Source organism: Stegostoma tigrinum, chromosome 17 (genome assembly GCF_030684315.1).
Source record: "Stegostoma tigrinum isolate sSteTig4 chromosome 17, sSteTig4.hap1, whole genome shotgun sequence".
Taxonomy (NCBI): Eukaryota; Metazoa; Chordata; class Chondrichthyes; order Orectolobiformes; family Stegostomatidae; genus Stegostoma; species Stegostoma tigrinum.
Genome location: NC_081370.1, coordinates 36,140,510 through 36,167,508, shown reverse-complemented (window position 1 = coordinate 36,167,508; position 26,999 = coordinate 36,140,510). Strand labels below are relative to the sequence as shown.

Here is a 26,999-nt window from a genome sequence, read left to right as displayed (position 1 = left end):
TTGACCCAAAATGTTTCTGTGTAAATTATTTGATTAAAACGACTTGCTTTGTCATTTAGAACTTGAAAAAAATGTTGGACTGCAGATGTGGGGGAGAATTCTCCTGTTCTTCAACATAATGATCATGAAATGCTATGTGCTCAAATTTGAAGAACAACACCTTATCTTCTACCTTACAGCCGGAGGATTCAACATTGAGTTCTGCAATTTCAAATAACCTTCCACCTATCCCCTAGCTCTCTTTCCAGCCTCATCTCCTCCCTTCCATTCCAACTTCTGACCTTCCCTTCTAGTCACCAACTAAATTTATCCCTCTCATCAACCAACATGGTCATCATACTTACTGTCAGTGTCCACTTATCACCACCATTCTACAGCATCCTGCCGCCCCCCCCCCCCCCCACCCCGCAACCTTCCTTTTACCTGTAGCTGTCCCTACCCCTACATCCAGTCCTGAAGAAGGTTAATACCTCAAACATTGATTTCTCCTTTCCTCCAGAACCTGCTGGTTTGCTGTGTTTTTTCACCCTTCTGTTTGTCTACCTTGCATTCCAGCATTGCATTTTTTTTTGGTCTATAGCCTCGGTTTAAAATCTCATTGAAAAGTCAGCTCCTCAGTACTCTCTAATAACTGGCACCCTGACAAAGCAGTGCTCCCTCACTGCCACTCAGATTATGCCGTGTTCCCTCAGTATTGCTCATCTGCCAATGAAGCACTGACTTGTTACTGCCCCTCTGACACTGCAGAACGCCTTCAAATAAAGGCAAAACCGTCACAGTCCTACTAGACCAAAAAATCATGCTGCCATTAGACAGAGACAACCAGTGGGTAATTCAACCTGAAGATCACCATGCCTCAGGCAAGGGGAGAAGTTGAGAAGTAGAGTCCTTCATGGTAACCTCAACTGGTGCAGGAATTCAGCCCATGCTGTTGGCATCATTCTGCATTGTAAACCAGCAATCTGGCCAACTAAGCTAACCGACAGCACAGTACACCCTCAGTATCACTGACTCTGACAGTGCAGCATTCCTTCAGTAAAGACAGTGAAGTTCAGTATTGCCCCTTCAATGTTGATATATACCTTCTGCACCCCTGTGGAACTGATCCTGTGACAGAGTTGTGCATGCTCAGTACAGTATTGTCTATATGCCAAGGCTATGCCCCCTCAGTTTTGATTTTCCACAAGTGCAGCATTTCCGAGTATTGACTCTCCAATGAAACTGAACTCCTTCAGTACTGTTTCTCCAATAGTGCAACACTCCTCAATACCAGCCCTCCAATAGGGTGGTACTCTGCCTTTTGATGTCATCCTGAACATCTTTGTCAGCTTTCTACCTGGGTGGGACTTGAACCTTCTGGGTTACCAGCCAATGCCATTGTGGGATTGGAGCCGAGCAGAGTGAATAACAACACAGGAATAGTATGAAGCTATTTAACACCATGAGTTTATTTTGCCTTTTAATGAGATCGCAGCTGATATATGACATCTCGTTTGTCCTCTTTTGCTTAACATTTTCAATTATCAAAAATCTATCAATCTCAGAATTAACATTAACAATTGATTTATCTTCAATTGCCATTCGTGGAAGAGAATTCCAAATTTCTATCATCCTTTACGTTTTCTAATGTAATAAAATATGTGGCTTTAAATTTTATACTCTGCCCATAACTCCTAGATTTCTCAACAAGCAAAAATAGCTTCTTTATCTATGCTCTTTATTAGCTTGAACATTTTTATTAGATTCCTCCTTAACCTTTTATATTTCAGAGAATACAACCCCAGTTAATGTAAATTCTCTTTCTAATTTAACCCTTGGTCTGCTGGAGGTTGATGAGACATGGCAGATAGACTTGGGTCAAGATGATGAGGTGCAGCAAGCAATCAGAGAGGGCAGATCAGAACATATAGCAGAACAGGAGGATTGATGCCTTAGAAATGAAGCTGAATGAGAGGAACAGAGAAGTGGAGTGTATTGGAGTGGATTCAAAGTGCGCCAAAAATTAAAATTGATGCTCCTAAACATTTTTGTGTCCCCATTGAATGATCTGATCCAATGTAGGATGGGTCTCATTGGAACCATTAAAATGGCTGCTTGAGGCACCTGTACAGAACAAGCTAGTAACTGAATTCATTAACGTTATCATAAAACTGCCAACACCTAAAAATGCTGCTGACATATGTACAAATATTTTTGACCCAATAATTTCATATTCTGTCTCAATCAAAATCCCCAGCTGAACTGAACTCTTATCAGCAAGCTCTCATCATTCCTTTGTTTGTCGTTGTGGGCAGGAGACTTTTTGATTTCAACTTAGTAAGCATATCAACAGAGCTTAAATATTGCTAAGAGGAACCCAGTCAAAGCTTTTCATCCTATAGTCAAGATGAAAATAAAGATGAGGCAAGAAACAGACTTGAGAAAAGAGACAACAATTTATATAACCTATTACTATTATCTCCTGAATGCCTGCATTCATGGGTCAATGTAGAATTTGGGATTCCTGCAGTTCCACATGTCACAGGATCAATCTTATGGCAACATTGTGAATATGACCCTAGTCATCTATTCACCTTGGGCTTGTCAAATCTATCCCTACGAATACCCTAATCAAATCATTCCTTGCTGAATGTGGCAGAAACTCATGAAAGCGAGATTGAATTTGTTACAGGCCATTTTATATTTTTGCATCTGAGTTCTAATCTCACCCATGAGTGGAATGATTTTCTCAGCATCTACCCTATCAAAGCATTTCATAAACTTCTAAACCTCCCTCCGGTCACCCCTGAATCTGGTCTTTCCTGGGAAATAAGGTCCAGCCAGTACTGACTTTTCTGTCAGGGCTGGGCATTGTCATGCAAAATAATGATCTCCGTGCACTGAATCACTTCCCTGTGTAGGTGTGATATCAGATAGCAGCAAGGTGCTATCTTCACTATTGCTACTGAAGTTGCAAAAGTATTCTAAATAAAAACATGCAAATTCACTGGAAACTATAATAAATAACCTTTCTGTAACCCGTGTGATACTTGCCCTGGGTGAACTTAATCACAGAACAGCTTTTAATCTCTCTCTACGATTTGGTCCTCCTCCTTCTTCATCCTTTCCTGAGGATGAAATTGAACCAGGATCCCTAGAGTGGTGAGGCAGCAGTGCTAACCACTGAGCCACCATGTCATCCTAGTTCGAGCAACTCAAAAGCTGATACCCCTGTGAGTGGCTCTGTACTCAACTATTCGGGGAAATGGAGAGGTTAGACTCTACCCCTCACACTGCAGTCCAGAACTCTGCAAGTAAACCTCAGCAAAAAAACCTCAGCAACAGCCAGAAATCAACTTAACAACCACAACTTGCACTTATCTTTAATTAACCAGTACAGATATACTGCCTTAATTAAGTAGAACATTCCAGAGAATGGTTCAATGACAAGAGTGGTTGAGGTAAGAAATACAGATGCATGTAGCATTAAGGCCACTTTAATAATACAATTATGTTCTTAAACAGGTCACTGAGCCTGAGGTATCAACTCCATTTTCTTGCCATAGATGCTGCAAGACCTGCTGAGTTTTTCCAGCAATTTCTGATTTTGTTGTTAATAGAAAGATTATGTTTGAAAAGGGTTGGAAGCAATGGGGCAGGAAAAGGCTTTCTTGAGGTACAATCATTAGCATAGTCCACCTGGGTTGAAGGTTTGCAAATCTTTGGTAAATCTATGTCATAATAACCTGTTAAGGAAAACATGCCTCATTGAGAAACTGTCTGATCTCTGAATACTGAGTTAATAATTGTGCAGCTGATAAATGGAACAAATGTGACAGACATCGGTCACTATGAACCCTATCTCAAAGCAGCATCAGATAACTGCTGCTAAGAAGGTTCAATCGACCTTGGAACCGTCAAAATGGCACTGGCGTCAAAATATACCATTAGAGACTTAGGTTACAGTGAACACTGTCTCAAACAGAAGTGCTGGACATCTCAGCTAACAGCTTACTTGTAAATGGACAATGGATGGGAAATTAGTGGAAGGTTTAGCCTCAATCTTTTGTTTTCATTTTTCCTACGACAAAGTACCTTGTGAAGATGAGCTGTCTTTTAAACCCCTGCAGTCCGTGTGGTAAGAGTAACATCAGGACTGTTAGAAAGGGAGATCCAGGATTTTATCCAGCCACAGTTAATAGTGGTATCATTTCAAGTTAGCATGGTGTGTGTGTGTGTGTGTGTGTGTTGTGCCTTCGAAAGCAATTCACAGTTAGTGGTTTTCCACAGCATCTGCTGCCCTTGTATTGCTTGGGACTATCAAGGATTTACAGGATGGGTTTGAAAGGCACTGTTGATGAAAACTTGGTGAGTTGCACTTTTAGATGGTACATACTGCTGCTATCGGGCTTTCCTGGTGGCAGAACTGAATGTTTAATGTGGCAAACGGGTGTTTATCAAGCACCTTCTCTGTCTGAAGGTTATATGGAGACTCTTCAGTGTTGTAAGAATAACACTAATCCAGGCACTGGAGAATAGTCCATCACACTCCATGGAGTTGGGCATTAATCTGCTATCCCTGTGGGGTACGAGGTCCTGCTTCAGAGAGTTACTAGCCAATCAGAGTGCGCAACTCTTGATGGCCTGGTCACCACTGTGAAAGTTGTGGCCACTTGCAGTATTGCACTTGAACAATGAGACAGTGTATTGCGATGGATCAGAACATTAGGTTGAATCTTCCCAGTCCCCGAACAGTGAGGACAACAGCATGGCAGCTGACAAAAAAATGGCAAGAATGAAAATTCAGATTTTTTTCATCAAGCAAAGAAAGTCAAATTTTCCACCCAATGTTTTAATGGTTAACTGAGAATCTCATTAGTGAGCAGTGAGGGGCCTACGTACAAGCATTATTATCTAATCTTGCCTCATTTATATGCAGAGATAATGGGAACTGCAGATGCTGGAGATTCCAAGATAACAAAATGTGAGGCTGGATGAACACAGCAGGCCAAGCAGCATCTCAGGAGCACAAAAGCTGACGTTTCGGGCCTAGACCCTTCATCAGAGAGGGGGATGGGGGAAGGGAACTGGAATAAATAGGGAGAGAGGGGGAGGCGGACCGAAGATGGAGAGTAAAGAAGATAGGTGGAGAGGGTGTAGGTGGGGAGGTAGGGAGGGGATAGGTCAGTCCAGGGAAGACGGACAGGTCAAGGAGGTGGGATGAGGTTATATGCAGGCTGCTATTTTCCCAGATGATGAAGAGAAACAAGATAGCAACAGTTCTCAACATGAGAGGCAGAGCAGGGACCCAATGGTTGCAACGTGTGAGCATCTTCTATGGGCTTCCATCTTAACTAGCATTTCCCAATACCTCAGAACATGCTCCATGGAGAATGACCACTTTATCCTCTGTCCACTGAGCCAAGAACCAGCCTTATCCAATTATCAGCATCATCGTGTATATCTTAGCCTCGACCTGATTGCAGTTCTGCACTTTGATACTACACTGTGTTCACCAACATTTCTTATTGCTGTGTTACTGCCAGGACACTCTTGAGCACGAGGACATGCACCCAGCTCATCCCTCAGACCAGAGTGCCACTGAGAACTCTTAGGTTGTTTTTTGCCCAACACAAATAGTGTTGATAACAAAGTGTCAGAATGAACACAGCAAGCCGAGCAGCATCCTAGGAGGACAAAAGCTGACGTTTCGGGCCTAGACCCTTCATCAGTAAAGATCCTGCTGTGTTCATCCAGCCCCACACTTTGTTATCTTGGATTCTCCAGCATCTGCAGTTCCCATTATCTCTGATCACAAATAGCGTTGATAACTTCTTCCAAACTTACAATCCAGTTGAGTGAATATTTTCAGCCTCCCTGCTGCCCCTGTTTCTGTTTGTGCATTTTAGTGGTGTTATTGGAGGCTGACAGTATGGGGTCGTCTTCTGCCTGGGGATGAATAGGTGCCTGGACAATGGACAACAACCAGCTGCAGAGATGTACTGGTGAAATGCTCACCAGAATGTGCTCCCGACTCTCATTTTGCTGAATTGCTGGACATCCTGACATACAGACTATATACAGCTCTGGGTGACAATGTCCTTCTGTACCTCTGAGTCCAGCAGTAATAATGTATTTTTTTTATCCTTCCTGTGCGCAATCTCATGTTTGGCCATGTTATATGCTATCTGACAGATTTTTGCTCACTCACTCAACCTATCTATATTCACCTGTTCATCCAGCCTCACATTTTATTATCTTGGAATCTCCAGCATCTGCAGTTCCCATTATCTCTCCTATATTCACCTGTAACCTGCTTATATCTTCTTCACAACATACTTTCTTATCTAAATTATATCATCTGCAAATTTAGCTACAATGCCACAGTGGGGAGGATAATTTCACTGAGTGCTACACGTGGGGGACAGTGTCTTCAATGGGTCCAAGAAGAATAATTAAGGAGAGGCCCCTCCTCTCCACTCACAAACCACCATCACCAGCGAAACCTGCAGAACAAGCCTCTCAAAGTAGGCTAAGGGATGATTTTCTTAATTGGGCATTAATTGTACACTAAAACATCTCAATTTACTCATCGGCATGTAGAGGTGTGATCACGTTTGGGGCAGACAGGTAAGCAGTGAATTTAATTAACTACCCCACCATCAAGAAGGACTGATGGGTGGCATCTTACATCCAGAAACAGAGCATAATCCCTCAGGTAGTAGGAACTGCAGATGCTGGAGAATCTGAGAGAACAAGGTGTAGAGCTGGATGAACACTGCAGGCCGAGCAGCATCAGAGGACCAGGAAGGCTGACGTTTAAGAAGGGCCTAGGCCTGAAACGTCAGCCTTCTTGCTCCTCTGATGCTGTTTGGCCTGCAGTGTTCATCCAGCTCTACACCTTGTTATGTCATAATTCTAAGGTGACAGCCAGGGTAGTGCAGAGGGAGCACTAGGACACCTCCACTCGGTTCGCAATAAACAACTGCACCTCCCAGTCGCAAACCATTTCCACTCCCCCTCCCATTCTTTAGATGACATGTAGAGGTGCCCTGTTTCGGAAAGGACATTAAAATATAGCCCTGATAATGAAATGTGAGGCTGGATGAACACAGCAGGCCCAGCAGCATCTCAGGAGCACAAAAGCTGACGTTTCGGGTCTAGACCCTTCATCAGAGAGGGGGATGGGGTGAGGGTTCTGGAATAAGTAAGGAGAGAGGGGGAGGCGGACCAAAGATGGAGAGAAAAGAAGATAGGTGGAGAGGAGAGTATAGGTGGGGAGGTAGGGAGGGGATAGGTCAGTCCAGGGAAGACGGACAGATTAAGGAGGTGGGATGAGGTTAGTAGGTAGGAGATGGAGGTGCGCCTGGGGGTGGGAGGAAGGGATGGGTGAGAGGAAGAACAGGTTAGGGAGGCAGAGACAGGTTGGACTGGTTTTGGGATGCAGTGGGTGGAGGGGAAGAGCTGGGCTGCTTGTGTGGTGCAGTGGGGGGAGGGGACGAACTGGGCTGGTTTTGGGATGTGGTGGGGGAGGGGGAGATTTTGAAGCTGGTGAAGTCCACATTGATACCATTGGGCTGCAGGGTTCCCAGGCGGAATATGAGTTGCTGTTCCTGCAACCTTTGGGTGGCATCATTGTGGCACTGCAGGAGGCCCATGATGGACATGTCATCTAAAGAATGGGAGGGGGAGTGGAAATGGTTTGCGACTGGGAGGTGCAGTTGTTTATTGCGAACCGAGTGGAGGTGTTCTGCAAAGTGGTCCCCAAGCCTCCGCTTGGTTTCACCAAAGAAGAGAAAGCCACACCGGGTACAGTGGATGCAATATACCACACTGGCAGATGTGCAGGTGAACCTCTGCTTAATGTGGAAAGTCATCTTGGGGCCTGGGATAGGGGTGAGGGAGGAGGTGTGGGGGCAAGTGTAGCATTTCCTGCGGTTGCAGGGGAAGGTGCCGGGTGTGGTGGGGTTGGAGGGCAGTGTGGAGCGAACAAGGGAGTCACAGAGAGAGTGGTCTCTCCGGAAAGCAAACAGGGGTGGGGATGGAAAAATGTCTTGGGTGGTGGGGTCGGATTGTAGATGGTGGAAGTGTTGGAGGATGATGCGTTGTATCCGGAGGTTGGTGGGGTGGTGTGTGAGAACGAGGGGGATCCTCTTTGGGCGGTTGTGGCGGGGGCGGGGTGTGAGGGATGTGTTGCGGGAAATGCGGGAGACGCGGTCAAGGGCATTCTCGACCACTGTGGGGGGAAAGTTGCGGTCCTTGAAGAACTTGGACATCTGGGACGTGCGGGAGTGGAATGCCTCATCGTGGGAGCAGATGCGGCGGAGGCGGAGGAATTGGGAATAGGGGATGGAATTTTTGCAGGAGGGTGGGTGGGAGGAGGTGTATTCTAGGTAGCTGTGGGAGTCGGTGGGCTTGAAATGGACATCAGTTACAAGCTGGTTGCCTGAGATGGAGACTGAGAGGTCCAAGAAGGTGAGGGATGTGCTGGAGATGGCCCCGGTGAACTGAAGGTTGGGGTGGAAGCTGTTGGTGAAGTGGATGAACTGTTCGAGCTCCTCTGGGGAGCAAGAGGCGGTGCCGATGCAGTCATCAATGTAACGGCGGATCCCAAAACCAGTCCAACCTGTCTCTGCCTCCCTAACCTGTTCTTCCTCTCACCCATCCCTTCCTCCCATCCCCAGGCGCACCTCCATCTCCTACCTACTAACCTCATCCCACCTCCTTGACCTGTCCGTCTTCCCTGGACTGACCTATCCCCTCCCTACCTCCCCACCTATACTCTCCTCTCCACCTATCTTCTTTTCTCTCCATCTTTGGTCCACCTCCCCCTCTCTCCCTACTTATTCCAGAACCCTCACCCCATCCCCCTCTCTGATGAAGGGTCTAGGCCCGAAACGTCAGCTTTTGTGCTCCTGAGATGCTGCTGGGCCTGCTGTGTTCATCCAGCCTCACATTTCATTACCTTGGATTCTCCAGCATCTGCAGTTCCCATTATCACTTAAAATATGGCCCTGTTTTCTGTCTTGGTGGAATTTCCAAAGATGAGATAAGATGTCTTCCCAGTGTCCAGGTTAATATGTATCCATAACGTTTTATCACTACTGTAGAAGTGTCTTGTGGTGTCAGGGCTAATGCTGAGGAATGCGTTCAGCAAAGCCAAAGATGATGACATCATGTGGACTTTGGAGGCAAAATGACTTGGGATCTTTAAGAAATATGGTCTCCAATCAAGGTCTCCCCCATAGTTTTGTCACAATATCTATTATATCAATATAACTTGTACTTAGTTGCTGTCATGCATTAAATAATTTCTTGTTTAAGACAAAAGTCTTCTCTCATTATAATATCAATTGGTTTTCCTTGACCATACGAGCAGGCCCTGTAGATCACTACCAGGAAAGAGGATCTATCTGATGGATTTTACACCAAGATGAGCTGTGATGAGGATTGATGATACAACATTCACAACAAAGCAGATTGTCTTGGTCATTATCACACTGGTTGTAGAATCTTGCCATAAGCAAATTTGCTCCTATGATTCACACCTTACAAAAATGAATTCCTGGCATTGGCTCTGAAGTTCTTAGGAAAGTACTGAGATCATGCAAGATGCTATTGTTGTAAAGTGATGTCCCTTTAAAATTAAATATTTATCCTGTTACAGCCATCACTTCCCTTCTCCAACTGGAAACAATTTCTCAAACAAGAAATAAAAGTTAAGGATAATGGTTAAGAAGATTACCAGGCCACTGATGTCTGTAGCCCCAAGTTGTTTAGGAAAAAAAAGAAGAGTATATTCTTAGGTAAAATGAAAACTAATCTTATGATAGAGTTAGGCAAGTGGGAGTGATGGTTATTCAGACATCATGAGTAGTTATCTTGTGCCAGTAGCTAAGAAGGATTCAGTTAAATGATTGACACAACACGGATCACTAGTCTTAAAAATTGGGTGTGTTAATAAATGCTCAGAAACAGAGAGGGTGCCTTTGTTAGGAGGCAGACAAAAGACTTCACATGGAAAATGGATCAGAGGAGCTTAACGGAAGGCCCAGGAAAGCATTCAATTCTGCTGGAGAATAAGATGCTGCTTTCACAACTTTAATGAAATTGACATTCTCAATGTCAACTGTTTGTTCATCATCTGGTATCGAGTGAACTATCCTCAATCGTCACATGTCATGTACTTCGTATGTACTATCAATGTATCACATCTAATCTGCTGCTTCTTACCAAACAGCAACTATCTGAAGATACTTTACAAATGATCAACTGCCTGTGTTAGGTAAACTTTTCTTAAACCTATGAAAATATATCAACTAATGGTACGTTATGCTTCTGGATGTATTTTAGTTAACAGACAAGTTAATTCTGTTGTTAATTTTGTTTGCTTAGTAGGTTAGATCAGTACTTGTAATTTCCTGTTTCCTGTCACCAAAGGGTTGTGGAACAGGGTTGGAAGAGACTGTGCTTAACACTTGATCACGGCCACAATTAGGGGTGGTGGTTTCTCTCTGCAGGCTTTTTTGTTTTATTTGGAAAGGTAGAAATGAACAAGTGGAGAATTCTGATACTGGTTGCCTTGAGCCAGATGTTTCTAGCACTGACTCAAACTTCAATTGATGTTAAAGGTAAGTTAATCTATTTTTTGATTGTACAGATCAAGGAATCCATATCGTCAAGTTAAATTAATGAGTTTCCTTATGATCTCTATTTTGTACTTGGGCAGAGAGTGAACCTCTTTTTTGCATTTACAGGTTATTTACATTTACAGTTATTACAAATTTTGCATATTATTTAATCACCTGACTTTTTTTATGGAACTGAGATACATTTCCAGCTAATGAAACATTACAAAACTTTAGGCAAATACATGAAATCTCTGAGTCATAGAATAAGACAAGAGAGTAAAGTTTAAGTAGAGTGATTTTTAATGTTTGTTTAAAGGAGTACATAGAGTGAGAGAGAGCCTTGATCAATTTGTAACCAAACTCACAGGGATTATAAATTCTAGCAGAAATGTAAAGATGAGATTATAAGAAAGTTAAGAGTAATAAAAGCCTATTCAGCAGGAATTTGGAGATAATTTTGAAAAGAGTTGTTGACAACAAGAATGCAGATTATAGAAAGCGAGAAGTCTTTTAGCTAACTCGGGAAAAGGTGGAATTGTTAAAGTCAAGATAAACCATTGAGTGGAATGTGGGGATAAATATTAAGGAAAATGTAGAAATAGCATGGTCCAGAAACAATGTGTTCCAATGTATCTTTGCTGTCTGCAAAGCTAGTGCCACTGCCTGTCTCCATCACCCATTGTACCCATAGCCTCTTGATGTTTTAGTCCTGCTCCAACTACAATAATGGTTTTAATAGATATTTTCTGAATCAACCTGTCCTGAGATGGTATTTCACCATACTAGAACGGGTGGGACTTGAACCCAAGCTACACTACCTGTACCACTTGGTTTCTGTGCATAAAATGTCCAAATATATTTCACATGTTTTTAAACAAATGTTCATCCTTAGCCATGTAAGAAATAATTCAGACAGGTGGTGAAAAGCTTGTCCAGAGAAATAAGTTTTGAGCAACATTTTAAAGGAGAAGAGAAAAATATAGAGTGACGGAAAGGTTTAAGAAATGTTAGAGCTTAGAGTTTTGCAGCAAAATGTATGACATTCAATGAAGGAGCATTTAAAAATTGGGGAAGCTCACAAAGGCAGAATTGGAACATTGCAGAAACCATGGAGGTTTGTGGAGCTGAAGAAGATTACAGAGATAGTGAAGGCAGTGCCTTGGGTAGATTTAACAAACAAGAATCATAAAGGATTGAGAGGTTAAGGAATGCATTATCTGAATTACTGACTAAATTATCCAACATTCACAGACTGATTAGACAGTTAATGGGTGATTTAGTAGAGGTGTTCAAAATCATTAAAGATTTTATTAGAGGAAAGAGGGAGTCTCTGTGATAGGAGGAACCAGATATCACAGATTTAAGATAACTGTCATGCCAACCATAGGTGACATTTACATGCAGTAAGTTGTTGTGATCTAAAAAGAGCTGCCTGACATCGCAATGGAAACAAATTCAACAGGAACTTTCAGAAGTTAATTAGATAAATACTTAAAGAGAAAAAACTGCAGGGCGAGGAGAGAAAGAGCAGTGGAGTGGGCCCATTTTTGATATCTCTTTCAAAGAAGTATGTAAAGATATAGAGAATAAACTCCCTGTTAGGTGTGAAACCAAAGCAGAAATTGCAGGCAAAATTCAACAGGTCTGGCAGCATCTGTAAGAAGAAAGCAAAGTTAATGTTTTGAATAGAATGGCCCTTCATCAGAACTCTCAGTAAAAATGTTACCTGTGAGGAAGTACTGGAATGCAGGTTCCAGGTCCTGAGGATTGTGGATCCAGAAATGGAGAGTAATACAGCAAAACGGCAGCAGTCATTAATTTGATTTGATTTGGGCAGTCTCAACAATACCGCTTGAGAGGGTGTTTCAGGCCAGATTGGCAGAAGTGAAGAATGGTGTTTCCCTGTAAAGACTAATGAGATCTGATGACTCACCATTTCATGAATATCAGGAGAGTTCCTGGTAAATCCATGAAATCTGTTTTGATTATTTTCTTTTTATTCATTCACGGGAATGTGGATTAATTTACTGCCCATCTCTAGCTTACATTCACAATGTGGTGGTCAGCTGACTCCAATGCTACAGATAGACCAACAATACCATTAGGGAGAAAGATTCAGGATTTTGACTCGATGACATTGTAAGTATGCCAACATTTTCCCAAATCCAGATGTGAGCGGCTTGGAGAGGAACTTGCAGGTAGTGGTGTTCCCATGTAACTACTGCCTTTGTCCTTCTGTATGGTAATGGTCACGAGCTTGCTTAGGAGCCTTGGGGCATTTCTGCAGTGCATCTTGCTGATGGTATTCATGGCTGCTACTGAGCGTTGGCAGTGGAGGGAGTGGATGTTCATGGATGTGTTGTTAATTAAGCAGGCTGCTTTGTCCTGGATGGAATTAAGCTTCTTGCATGCTGTTGGTGTTCTATTCATCCAGGCAAGTGGGTAGTTTTCAATCCTATGCCTAATTTGTGCCTGATAGATGATGAACAGGTACTGGGGCATCAGGAAGTGAGTTACTCGCTTCAGTATTCCTAGGCTGTGACCTGATCTTGTAACCACTGAGTCCAGTTGAGCTTTGAATCAATGGTAACCCCCAGGATGTTGATAGTGGGGGATTCAATGATGGTAACACCATTGAATGTCAAGAGGAAGTGGTCAGATCTCTTGTAGGAGACGGTCATTGCCTGGCACTTGCGAGGGCCAATGTTACTAGATGTGTGTAAGCTAAGGTTTTATGAGTTGCTTGACTGGTCTGTGAGTCATTTTCCCAATTTTGTCACTAGCCCCCAGATATTGTTAAGGAGGACTTTGCTGGTTGCTAGCTTCCATCATATTGTGTGGTACTAATACCATGCAAACTAAGATAGACTCTAGCAACTCAAGACCTGGCAACTATGAGGTGCTGGCAGCTGAGTTTGCTGTTGCCGTTTTCTGGTGCTTTTGTCAATGTCAGATGGTCTGTCCAGTTTCATTCTTTTTTAGTAGTTGATATATCTGCATGGTTTGCTCAGTAATATCAGAGGGTAACTAAGAGTCAACCACGTTGCTGTGTAGACTAGATCAGGTAAGAATGGCAGTTTCCTTCCCTAAAGGGCATTAGTGAGTCAGATGGGTTTTTTTACAACAATTGTTAGACATTTAATTCCAGTTAATTATTGAATTCAAATTCCACCATCTGTTGTGTACTTGTCAGTTCTGGGTGTTAGAAATAAGTTGTATTCTAGATTGTGTTGCTCTCATCTTTGGTCCTCTGAGACTGTGGTGACTTTACCTTACTGTTCTCACTTGTATAATAAAGTAATGTTTTTTGTTCAAAACTGTGGAATTTTGTGGCTTTATTCTGTTCATAAATACCCTTATTAACCTCTTGTCTATTCTTAAGAAAGAAAGACTGTTGTTCTGTAACTAGATGATAGCATAATTTAGTAATGCCACTTGCAATTGTAGCATAAGGTTGACAGTTGAGTCTGAGATCATAAGGTAATGGTCATAATAATAGCTATTATAATAATACAGACTTGATGAGCCAAGTGCCTCATTCTATGGCTCAAGGTTCTATGGGCAGAATATTCTGGGTTCTCTGTTGATAAACTGGAAGGCACGGAGGGTAATTAGTTAGATGAGATGGTGGCGTATTTGAACCCCAGTCAACGTGCCACCTTCCCCAGCATCAGATTTTGAGTGGGAAGGCCTATGGTCAAGCTCAAGCGGCCAATTAATTATCTCTTAAGGGCCTCATTTCACTATCACTGGTGTTAGGCCAGCTGCAGGTGGGTCTTTGCCATGCAGGATGGATGGCAGCTAAAACAGCTTTCCATCACCAGAGTGTAGGATAGGACAGGGGTGGGAGATGAGATGGGATGGTCCTTGATCAAAGACAATTAGTACCTGATAAGAGACTGAACATCAGCAGGGGCGGGGGAGGCCATTCCTGCTGACAGTCAACAATGTCCCTCCCTTGTTCCTGACCCAAGCCAGGAAACCCCACCCTTAATCCACACCCACTACCACATCAGTTATCTTTGACCTGGGTTGTTCAGCAGTCCTGACTCTCCCCCGAGTACGGCTACAGCCTCTGCAGTGGCATTGATAAGCACAGGAGCTGCTGCCCCCTGCAATTCTAAATGGAGAAAGCATCCGCTCATGGTGACAGGTAACACACAAGTCTCTCACACAGTCATCGAATCAAACAGCATGGAAACAGACCCTTCAGTCCAATCAGTCCGCGCCAACCACATTCCCAAACTAAACTAGTCCCACCTGCCTCCATTTGGCCCATATACCCCCAAACCTTTCCCATTCAAATACTTAACCAAACGTCTTTTAAATGTTGAAACTGTACCCACATCCACCACTTGCTCTGCAGTTCTTTCCACACGAGTCACTCTCTGTGTAAAAAAAGTTGCACCCCCCACCATGTCCTTTTCAATGCTTTCTCTTCTCATCTTAAAAATATGGCCCCTGCCCCTCATGATTTTATAAACCTCAATGAGGTCACCCCTCAGCTTCCTACACTCCAGTGAAGCATATCCCAGCCTATTCAGTCTATCTAAGCCAGCAGAGGAAAGTCTTGTTAGGTTGGCAAGATTCCACCCTATGATTCAACAAGAGAAATGGTTACAAAGTGGGTAGTGACTTGCAAACACTGTCCCCATTTAGGATAGACAGACTGAATGGGTTGAATGGCATTTTCTATGCTGTAATTTCATGAAGTTCACGAAACCGAGCAGGGCTTCAGCAAGTTAAGAAACACGTAGAAAACACAAGGGGTTGGATTTTGCTTATTTTTGCTACGTGTGAGTTGTGTTGTTTTTTTTATTGGAAGGATATAGGAGCCCTGCTGGTCAGAGTGGTACATACACAGGATATCCTCTTCCTTAGGACCAGCAGAGCAGGCCATGGCTCCAGGCTATGGTCACCTGTTCTGAGATTGCTATCTGAGTCAGAGTAGTCTCAGCCATATGGAGAAAATGTAAACACAAGGTCAATGACTTCCTTCACTCCACCAGCATCATGGACAACACGTTCTCTACAATACCTCACACTCACTCTGTCTCTGCCACTCTACACACCTCCTATTAAGGCTCATTCTCTACCACTTACACCATCACTTACAGAATCTTCCCTCACTCACTGCCCAACATTCAGCTCCTCACCCTTACAAAGGCAGCATCATGACACTGATTGCCCCGAAAGACTGACTGACCATGTCCAACCCACTGGACTGATGCCAAAGTCTCCCCTTGACTTACAGTGGAAGGACACCTATTTGAAGGCTATCCCCTTGAATTGTCATTGCTGACAACCATGAGAAGCTTTTAGGCTTTGTGTCTCCACTAAATGACAAGGCAATACAGCAGCACTGTGCTTTGGCTGATGGGAGTGGGGACAAAACACAAAAAGACCAGGTAAGGCAACACCAGGCAAGAATACTGTGTGCAGCCAGATTGGTTCAAAGCGAGTGAGCACTATAAGAGTAGGCAAACAACCTGGAGATCCACCCTGGCCCAGTCTATGGGCTGAGCAAAAGAGCACAAAGTATCCGTGTTGCCGCATTAGCATCAGAGTTGCATCACACCCTGACGAACAGCATTGAAGTCCAGAAGTGTAGTCTAGGTGGATTGGAGATGTGACATGAAGCTTTAGTGGATTCCTCATTCAGTTCGTGTGGGGGAAAGTTTATGGAAATGGAAAAAAGATGATCTGCAAGAAACAGTTTTGAATTTGAGATGGTAGATTTTATTGAAATAAGGCAGCATGTGCCCAAAATAGATGAGGAACAGCTATTTGTGGAAAAATCAACAGCAGAACAGTGGTGGGATGAGGACAATATGTTCAAAAATGAAATGAAATGAAAAAGTAAAGGTCCAACATGTTCCCTTTGGGGTGAGATGTAGAAACAACAAACGTGGAGAACACTGGATATCCAGGAATACTCAGGACTGACAAAGAAGATTTAAATAAAAGGCTTTTTTAACAGCTACAAAATCAATGGAGACCCTAGTGGAGTATAGAAATTGCTGGGGTTGTGTAGGTGTGAGTGAGGGAGCTGCAAGAAAGCTATAAGGAGAGCAAAGAGGGGGCATAAAGAAACACTGGCAGGTAAGATTTGGGTGAATCTCTGGATATTCTACAAGAATATAGGGGCAGAGGACAAGCGGGGCAAGTGTAGGGTCCACTAGGCACAAAGGGGCAATCTGAGTGTGAAACTGGGGGATATTAGGAAGGTGTTAAATGAGCACTTGACTTCGGTTCACTCAGAAGAAGAAGGAAATAAATATGGAATTTGGGAACAGGGGCTGTGAGGCTATTGAGCAGATTGACACAGGGAGTGAGGAGATATTGGAGGGTTTGGCAGGTTCAAAAGTGGACAGATTCCCAAGTGTGGATCCCAAGCTACTGTGGGAGACAAGGGAGGAAATCACATGACTCTGTCCCAAAGTTTTAATTTTTCTCTGACTACAGGGGTGGTACCAGAGGACTGGAAGACAGTTAATGTGGTTCCACTTGTCAAGAGGTGGATAAACCAGGGAATTATGGACCAGTGAGTCTAACTTCAATGGCTGGGAAACTATTGGAGAAAACTTTGAGAGAAAGAATTAATTTCCACTTGGAGAGGAAAGATTTGATCAGGAATAGTGAGTATGGCTTTGTCAAAGGGAGGCCATGCCCAACAGAATAGATTGAATTTTATGAGGAGGTGACCAAGCATGCAGATGAGGACCGCATAGTTAGTATAGTTTATATGGATTTCAGTTAAGCTTCTGAAAAGGGAGACTGATAAAGAAGGTGGAAGCGCACGGGATCCAATGTAACTTGGCAAGCTGGATCCAAAACTGGCTTTGTGGTTTAAGATAGACGATGGTGGTAGAAGGCTGTTTGAGTGACTGGAGGCTGGTGTTGGTGCTGGATTCTTTTAGTCTGCGATATATGTAAGCAATGTAAATGAGGATGTAGGGCGTATGATAACTAAGTTTGCAGATGACATGAAGATTGGCCATGTGGTTAATAATGAAGATTAAGGTTACAGGAAGACGTAGACAGGTTGGTCAGATGGGTAGATCAGGGATAATTGTGGCACGATGGCTCAGTGGTTAGCACTGCAGCCTCACAGCGCCAGGGACCCAGGTTTGATTCCAGCCTCGGGTAACTATCTGTGCAGAGTTTGCACATTCTTCCCATGTCTGCGTGTGTTTCCTCCGGGTGCTCCGGTTTCCTCCCACAGTCCAAAGATGTGCAGGCTAGGTGGATCGGCCATGCTAAAATTGCCCGCAGCGTTCAGGGATGTATGGGTTGTAGGGGGATGGATGTGGGTGGGATGCTCCAAGGGGCGGTGTGGACTTGTTGGGCCGAAGGGCTTGTTTCTGCACTGTAGGGAATCTAATCTAATCAGTGACAGATGGAATTTAATGCTGAAAAGTGACACAGTTTGGAAGAAGCAACAAGGGAGAACTCAATGAATGGCAGGACACTTCGAAGCTCAGAGGAACAGAGTGATCTTGGGGTGCTTGCCCATAAAATCCGTGAAGGTGCCAGGGCAGATTAATTGGATGGTTAAGAAGGCATGCAGGACATTTGCCTTTAGGTAAGGTGACATAGATTATAAGAGCAGGGAGGTTCTGTTGGAACCATATAGGACTTTGGTTAGGCCACAGCTGGATTGGTGTATGGGGTTCTGGTCATTGCATTATTGGAAGGATGTGATCGCACTGGTGAGAGGTGAACCGGAGATTTGCTGGGATGTTGCCTGAAATGGAGCATTATAGCTATGGAGTGAAGCTGGACAGGCCCGGATTGTTTTCTTCAGAGCAGATAATGCTGAGGTCAATGCAGCATTAGGCCAATAATGAGAAAGCATAATTTTAAGGTGAAGAGCAGGAGGTTTGGGGGAATTTGAGGAAATGATTTTTTCATTCAGGGAGTGGTTTGCATCAGGAATGCAAAGCCCAGGAAGGGGGTTGGGACGGGAAATATGCTATCCTTGTAAAGTATGTAGATGAGCATTTGAAATGTCATAATGTTTAAGGCGGCTATGGCCCTAGTGTTGGAAAGCGGGATTAGTAAAGGTAGGTTGGTGCAGACTAGATGGGCCAAAAGGCTGCACGTGTGCTGTATGACTCTATGACTGTGCCATTAACCTTGCCAGGGAGTAACTGCTCAAGATTCTACCAAGGAAATGAAAAGAGAACAAACTATGCCCTTGCTCATATTTTCATATCCTGCAGTTTCAAAATGCAGGAACTGAAACCACCATCTGAAGAATAACAATTATCCCTATAATCAAATAAGGAATAGGACAAGAACCTATGAATTGTACAACAGTTAAATTGACATCCTTTAGAAATGTTACATCTGCTTCCTTTGTCCAGGGTATGAGAGATAAACAGCATGGGTGTTGAAGCAAATAGTTCATGCCCTGCACTAGAATGGTTAAAGGATATCATTACTTTAGTAGCTGAAAGCTAGCTAGTGGTTTTAAGGAGGCTGATTTTAACTTTACTTTACTTCCCCACCCCATCAATGTCCAGTATTAGTTGCAGAGGAATGATTTAGTGATATGCAGGAGGGCATTAATTGATGTTTCACAAGAGCATACATATAGAGACAGAGGGACTCAAACTATGGGCTGGTTGAGTTAAAAGGCATATGTTTGTAATGTTTATTTCAGTAAATAAATGTAAGATTGGCTCCAGTATCATTATTCTGGAATTGGATATTGTCATGATTGGAATGAGGTCAGCCAGGTAGATCTCATAGAATATGAGTTCCCTGATTGGGGCTGTTAATCTGGTCCAATTGGAGAGTCCTGGCTGACAGATATAAACAGGAGTGTCAGGGGTTCTGTACACTCTAGGATCTGGCCCTGAGCTAGCTGGATCAGCTTCATGTACTATGCACATGTAAATAAAGGGTGACTTTGTGACGGGATATCAGCCTGGTGGAGCTATTTCAGATATCTGAAAATTTACCACCTGAGTCAGAAGGTACAGACTGCTGGGGGCAAGGGGGTGGAATTAGGCCAGCAATATGCATAGTACATCCATGTCCACTCAATGCCCATGTCACCTTTGCAACGGCATTTTAAGCCAACATGGGCTCTTGCCCCAAGGCAGGTAATGGCGTCATTTAAATGCAGATGTCAGATCATTAGAATATTTTTTAAGTGGTAACATTGAAAGGTATAGTGGCAGTTACATTCACAATGCCTGACAGCCTATTATAAAATGTTTAAACCAATCTGTGTTCAATGTTTGAAATCATGTAATTGATGTTCTGTTGAATAATTTTGCAAAGTTACAATTTTTACATTATTTTCAGGGACTGTTGAGGAGAAAATTTGTGTGTCCATGCACAGAAACAGTTCAGAGCTAGTCATAAAAATGAATGTTGGTTTTTATCTTAAGTCAAACATAGGCAACTATACATTATAAAATGCAGCTGCCTAAGTCAGGTCTGATTTTTGCAACTGGGATATCCAAAGCATTATTTATGCGTTTATGTTAAACTTGCCAAAGTTCTTTGGATAAATAGCGGTCTTCATTGGAGAGGTAAGTAACCCTTTGTTGAACGCCCCTTGAAAGAGATCTAATGCCTTTTGGGTACCCTTTGAGAGATGTTAAGTGCTATTTGGGCTTTTATAGATGGGCATGACTATACATATAAAATGGATAAACTTATTGGAACTGTCAAGCTCATTGGTACTGTCAAAAGGCCGATCAAGAGGAAAGCAGTGGACAAAAACCTCAAAGTAAGGGATAGCATATTTAGTATATAGAGTAAATTCTTTGGAAATATGAGTAGGCATTGGGGTGTGGGTGTCAGTCATGAAGTGGCATGCATTGATTAGCAGACACAAAACAGTGAGTAGGAATAAATAGATAATAAAATGTGAGGCTGGATGAACACAGCAGGCCCAGCAGCATGTCAGGAGCACAAAAGCTGACGTTTCAGGCCTAGACCCTTCATCAGACCTTTTGTGCTCCTGAGATGCTGCTGGGCCTGCTGTGTTCATCCAGCCTCACATTTTATTATCTTGGATTCTCCAGCATCTGCAGTTCCCATTATCACAGTAGGAATAAATGTTTGTTTTTGAAGTAGAAGGCAATGTCAAATGGGGAACCTCGGGGATTAGGTCTTGGAACTGGCTATAAAAAATATTAGTCAACAATTTAGATGAGGGAATAGCATTTAATATTTCTAAGTTTCCTGTCGATACAAAACGAGGTGGGGACATGAGTGGCGAGGAGGATATAAAGAGAATTGGAGAACAACTTAGAAAATTTGAGTGAGTGGACAAATACATAGCAGATGCACGTGGATAAGTGTGAAGTTGTCCATGTAAGTACAGAAATCAAAATGGCAGAGTATTACATAAATGGCAATAGATTGGGAAAAGTTGATGTACTAAGGAACCAGGATACCTTTGTGACACTGGTCAGTGATAACAAGCACACAGGTACAAAAAGCAATTAGCAAGGCAAATGGTATGTTGGCCTTCATTACAAGGGGTTTTGAGCACAGAAGTAAGGGAGTTTTACTGCCGCTATGCAGGATCTTGGTGAGACCACCTGGATATTGTGAGCAGTTTTAGTCTCCTTACTTAGGAAATGATATACTATCCATACCAGGAGTGCAGTGAAGATTCACCACACTTATTCTTGGATGACAGGTTTGTTGTATGAGGAGGGATTGGGTCAAGTGTGTCCGTATTCTCTGGAGTTTAGAGGAATAAGAGGAGCTGTCACATTGAAGTATAAAATTCTGACAGGGCTGGGCAGACTGGATGCATGGACGATGATGGAAGGTCGGGGAGTCCAAGATAAGGTTATCTGGATACTGTGATCAGAGATAATGGGAACTGCAGATGCTGGAGAATCCAGCCCCACAGTTTGTTATCTGGATGCTGTGTCTGGTTACATGGTAGGCTGTTTTGGTCTAAAATGAGGAGAAATTTCTTCACGCAGAGGTTGATAGATCTGTGAAATTCTTTATCACAGAATGTTGTAGATGCCAAGCCACTGAATATATTTAAGATTGAACTGGATAGATTTCTAGAAGCTAAAGATGTCAAGGGGTTTAATGAAAGAATAGGAATATGGCACTAAGGTAGAAGATCAACTATGATCCTGTTAGCTCAAAGGGCCAACAGACAGGAAACTTCTGTTCAGTGGGTTTGAATCCTATTCATGATTCATATCTCATGATCATCTTTCTGTTGCATATATTGGAGTCAGCAAATGTCAAATCATAGGGATTTTTCCACATTAGCTTGCAATGTGTTTACAATCTGTAACAGTTTCTACAACCAGTTTGGTCTATTGCTGCTCCTGTTTTCTATGTTTCTAAGGCCTTGACAGCCTTCCTAAAGTGTGTTGCTCAGAACTGAGTGCAACACTCCAGCTATGGCCAAAACTCAGGCTCATCAAAAGTTTGAAAGGAGAGCGAGATGATATTTAGTTTTCCCTCTGTTATCAATTAATGAAATTTCAAGCTTCAAAACCACATCTTGTCATAGGTCACATCTCCCACAATTCGTTAGTAAGTCATGAACTTTAAAATATAATTCGGCCTGCAGTCCATACTTAATTTTAATTGATCCACAACAAGTGGCTCTGCTTTCAGCGAGACTCATATTTCCCTCTGACAAGCTTTTCAATAATGATAGTAACAGGCTTATCCAGAAGATTAAGATGCAAGGGATCCATGGTGATTTGGCCGTGTGGATTCAGAATTGGCTTGCCCAAAGAAGACAGAGGGTAGTGGTGGAAGGTCATTTTTCAGGCTGGAGGTCTGTGACTGGTAGTGTTCTGCAGGGATCTGTACTGGGACCTTTGCTGTTTGTGGTATATATTTAATAACTTGAATGAAAATATAGATGGGTGGGTTAATAATCTTTCAGATGATACAAAGACCGGTGGAGTTGTGGATAGTGTAGAAAGTTGTCAAAAGATACAATTGCAGATATGGACAGAGAAATGGCAAATGGAGTTTACTCTAACTAAGTGTAAAGTGCTGCACTTTGAGAAATCAAAGGTTAGGGAAAAGTATACAGTTAATGGCAGGGCTCTGAAGAGCATTGATGTACAGCGGGATTTTGGGGGTTCAGGCCCATAGCTCTCTGAAGTGGCCACGCAAGTAGAAGGGGTAGGGAAGAAGGCGTATGGCATGCTTGCCATTATTGGTCAAGGAATTGAGTACAAAGGTCAGGATGTTATGTTCCAACTTTATTAGACTTTGGGTAGGCCATACTTGGAGTACTGCATTCAATTCTAGTCACCACATTACAGGAAGGATATGGAGGCTTTGGAGAGGGTGCAGAAGAGGTTTACCAGGATGTTGCTTGGATTGAAGGGTATGAACTATAAGGACACGCTAGTAAAACTTGAACGACAAAATGTGAGGCTGGATGAACACAGCAGGCCAAGCAGCATCTCAGGAGCACAAAAGCTGACGTTTCGGGCCTAGACCCTTCATCAGAGAGGGGGATGGGGGGAGGGAACTGGAATAAATAGGGAGAGAGGGGGAGGCGGACCGAAGATGGAGAGTAAAGAAGATAGGTGGAGAGGGTGTAGGTTGGGAGGTAGGGAGGGGATAGGTCAGTCCAGGGAAGACGGACAGGTCAAGGAGGTGGGATGAGGTTAGTAGGTAGCTGGGGGTGCGGCTTGGGGTGGGAGGAAGGGATGGGTGAGAGGAAGAACCGGTTAGGGAGGCAGAGACAGGTTGGACTGGTTTTGGGATGCAGTGGGTGGGGGGGAAGAGCTGGGCTGGTTGTGTGGTGCAGTGGGGGGAGGGGATGAACTGGGCTGGTTTAGGGATGCAGTGGGGGAAGGGGAGATTTTGAAACTGGTGAAGTCCACATTGATACCATATGGCTGCAGGGTTCCCAGGCGGAATATGAGTTGCTGTTCCTGCAACCTTCGGGTGGCATCATTGTGGCAGTGCAGGAGGCCCATGATGGACATGTCATCAAGAGAATGGGAGGGGGAGTGGAAATGGTTCGCGACTGGGAGGTGCAGTTGTTTGTTGCGAACTGAGCGGAGGTGTTCTGCAAAGCGGTCCCCAAGCCTCCGCTTGGTTTCCCCAATGTAGAGAAAGCCGCACCGGGTACAGTGGATGCAGTATACCACATTGGCAGATGTGCAGGTGAACCTCTGCTTAATGTGGAATGTCATCTTGGGGCCTGGGATGGGGGTGAGGGAGGAGGTGTGGGGACAAGTGTAGCATTTCCTGCGGTTGCAGGGGAACACTTGTCCCCACACCTCCTCCCTCACCCCCATCCCAGGCCCCAAGATGACATTCCACATTAAGCAGAGGTTCACCTGCACATCTGCCAATGTGGTATACTGCATCCACTGTACCCGGTGCGGCTTTCTCTACATTGGGGAAACCAAGCGGAGGCTTGGGGACCGCTTTGCAGAACACCTCCGCTCAGTTCGCAACAAACAACTGCACCTCCCAGTCGCGAACCATTTCCACTCCCCCTCCCATTCTCTTGATGACATGTCCATCATGGGCCTCCTGCACTGCCACAATGATGCCACCCGAAGGTTGCAGGAACAGCAACTCATATTCCGCCTGGGAACCCTGCAGCCATATGGTATCAATGTGGACTTCACCAGTTTCAAAATCTCCCCTTCCCCCACTGCATCCCTAAACCAGCCCAGTTCATCCCCTCCCCCCACTGCACCACACAACCAGCCCAGCTCTTCCCCCCCACCCACTGCATCCCAAAACCAGTCCAACCTGTCTCTGCCTCCCTAACCGGTTCTTCCTCTCACCCATCCCTTCCTCCCACCCCAAGCCGCACCCCCAGCTACCTACTAACCTCATCCCACCTCCTTGACCTGTCCGTCTTCCCTGGACTGACCTATCCCCTCCCTACCTCCCCACCTACACCCTCTCCACCTATCTTCTTTACTCTCCATCTTCGGTCCGCCTCCCCCTCTCTCCCTATTTATTCCAGTTCCCTCCCCCCATCCCCCTCTCTGATGAAGGGTCTAGGCCCAAAACGTCAGCTTTTGTGCTCCTGAGATGCTGCTTGGCCTGCTGTGTTCATCCAGCCTCACATTTTGTCGTCTTGGAATCTCCAGCATCTGCAGTTCCCATTATCTCTAGTAAAACTTGAGTTGTTTTCTCTGCAGTGATGGGGTCTAAGGGAAGACTTGACAAAAGTCTATAAAAGGATGTGATGCACAGATAGGGTTGACAATCAGAATCTTTCTCCCAGAGTTGAAATGTCTAAAACTAGGGGGCATGCATTTAAGGTGAGAGGGGGAAAGTTCAAAGGAGATGTGAGGGTAAATTTTTTTTACACAAAGAGCGGTGGGAGTGTGGAATGTGCTGCCAGCAGTGCTGGTGGGAGCAGATACAACAGGGGTGTTTAAGAGACTTTCAGATAAGCACATGAATATGCTAGGAATGGACCAAGGGCAGGCTGAAGGGATTAGTTTAATTTGGCATCATGTTCAGCAGAACATGATGGGGCGAAGGGTCCATTCCTGCTGTGTACAGTTGTATGTTAATAATAACAGTAAATTATTGTTACATGAATTCATGAAAATACAGTAAAATATGTATAAGTTGCCATAAGCCGAGGTAATTTTACTTAGAAAAATTATACAAAGAAATAAATCATACAAAGTTAGGACGAATTTCATTTTTTTGTTCTATACACGGCTTCTTGATTGCTTAAATGGTTACAGGACCCTGCCATGCTCTGCAACTACCAAAGCTGTGCCTGAGGCAGCAACGCCAAAGAGGAAACACACTAAAGCAGCCCCACTGCCACTGACCGTACGCAGAACATCGCCACTGCCAAAGCCAACTCATTGCTGCCGATACTCCAGCTGCACCGTAGCCAAGAGAATGTGGCACTCTCGAGGACCGGAGCCCGTCTCAACTTCTGAGAACTGATTGATCATCTAAATTAACTCCCAAGAACCACTCGAGGGATCATTCACTCCGTCACTGCTGCAGACGCTGCTGAAGCACTAAAGGAAAAGAATAGGCGCCAGAACGGTTGTGCAGGTCGCAAAAGCTGTCGCCATGAGGAGCAGACAGCATCCGCCGTCCAAAAGCTCCCTACAACCTCCCCCCCACCATTAATCACAGGAAAAAGAGATGAATTTGATTCTAAAGTTAAATGAAGGAAAATAAATTTTAAAAAAGGGATGCTGTTGGTCAAACGTAAGGGAACTGACAGGCCGAGATCCTGAACACTCCTCCCCTTCCACTTCCACCAAACCCTTTAGGTCACCCATTACAACCTACTAAACTCTCAGGCCACCTGTACTCATGTTCTTCTTTAGCTCCCTATCCATTTTTGTTGATAATGCTGCTATGAAGCATCCTGGTATATTTTCCTGTATCTAAGATGATATATAAATGCAAGTTAATGCTTGGGTTTGATAAATAATCCAATCTTAAAGCATCTACTTTGCTATGTTGTGTTTTGAAATTATAATTAGTTCCAGAATTCTACAATCTCTCTGTACTTTTCAATATTACTGCAGTCCAAGTTAATCCCTTTTATCATGACAGGGAAGACTTTTGTTCCATGAGTTTGAATCCTATTCCCAATTCATGTCTCATGATGATCTTGCTGTTGCAGATGTTGAAATCAGCCAATGTCACATCATGGGGATTTTCCACGTTAGCTTGGAAGGTCAATACAATCTGTCGCTGATTCAAGCACGTAACGTCTGTCAGCAACTTGGCTCACTGTTGGCAACAAAGGCACAGGTCGAACGTGCATATCAGCTAGGCTTCGAAACGTGCAGGTAAGTGACATTTTATTGTAAAATCATCATCTTATCTGACTCAAGCGTCTATCACAAGCATAGGTTTACCCTACTGCCTCTTGACCGAAATATAAAAATGGTACTGTACAAAAACTGAATATTTCCCACTTGTCTTTTAGTAAAGACGATTCAATACAATGGCAGAGACCTTTGATAAAGGTGATCCAGTGTGTTGATACATTAAAACCCATCATTTTCGATGCCCCAGTTGTAGTGGAAATACCATCGACCCTCAAATATAGATGGCAGCCCAAGGAAAGTGGTCCAAAATAATGGCAGGCTCAGGATTTATGGATCTTAAACTAAATGGTTCGGTGGCCTTGACTCAATTCTTATTGGTCACAGGTCCCCAGGCATAGACTGACCCCCTCCCTGACACTTAGCATTAATTGTTAACAAGTGCAGGAGTTGTAAAATGGTTGGTGTGGAAAGTAGAAAATAAATCTAACCTATGTGAGTAGAATACAAAGTGATATTGACAGAAACTCCACAAAGCTTATCTACCTGCTTCTCAAAGAGATGAGAGGGAGAAAAGAGCTCAGCACCTTCCAGGACTTCCCAAAATGTTTCAGAACCAATGAAAGTTTTT

At 43.7% G+C, this 26,999-nt stretch overlaps 1 protein-coding gene across 2 annotated transcripts in view; it reads left to right on the top strand.

The window, feature by feature from the left end:
• Positions 1-10,466: 10,466 nt before the first annotated feature.
• The window catches only part of LOC132210688 (lymphatic vessel endothelial hyaluronic acid receptor 1-like), a 40,779-nt gene continuing 24,246 nt past the window's right edge, over positions 10,467-26,999 (top strand). Inside the window, exons 1-3 of one of the 2 annotated variants that reach the window (XM_059652076.1) lie at positions 10,539-10,610; positions 25,313-25,637; positions 26,221-26,389. In XM_059652076.1, coding sequence (XP_059508059.1) covers positions 26,247-26,389 — 143 coding nt within the window. In that variant the 5' untranslated portion in view covers positions 10,539-10,610; positions 25,313-25,637; positions 26,221-26,246. Of the gene's footprint in view, positions 10,611-25,312; positions 25,638-26,220; positions 26,390-26,999 lie in introns of both variants that reach the window. The other variant, XM_059652075.1, reaches the window with a different exon arrangement.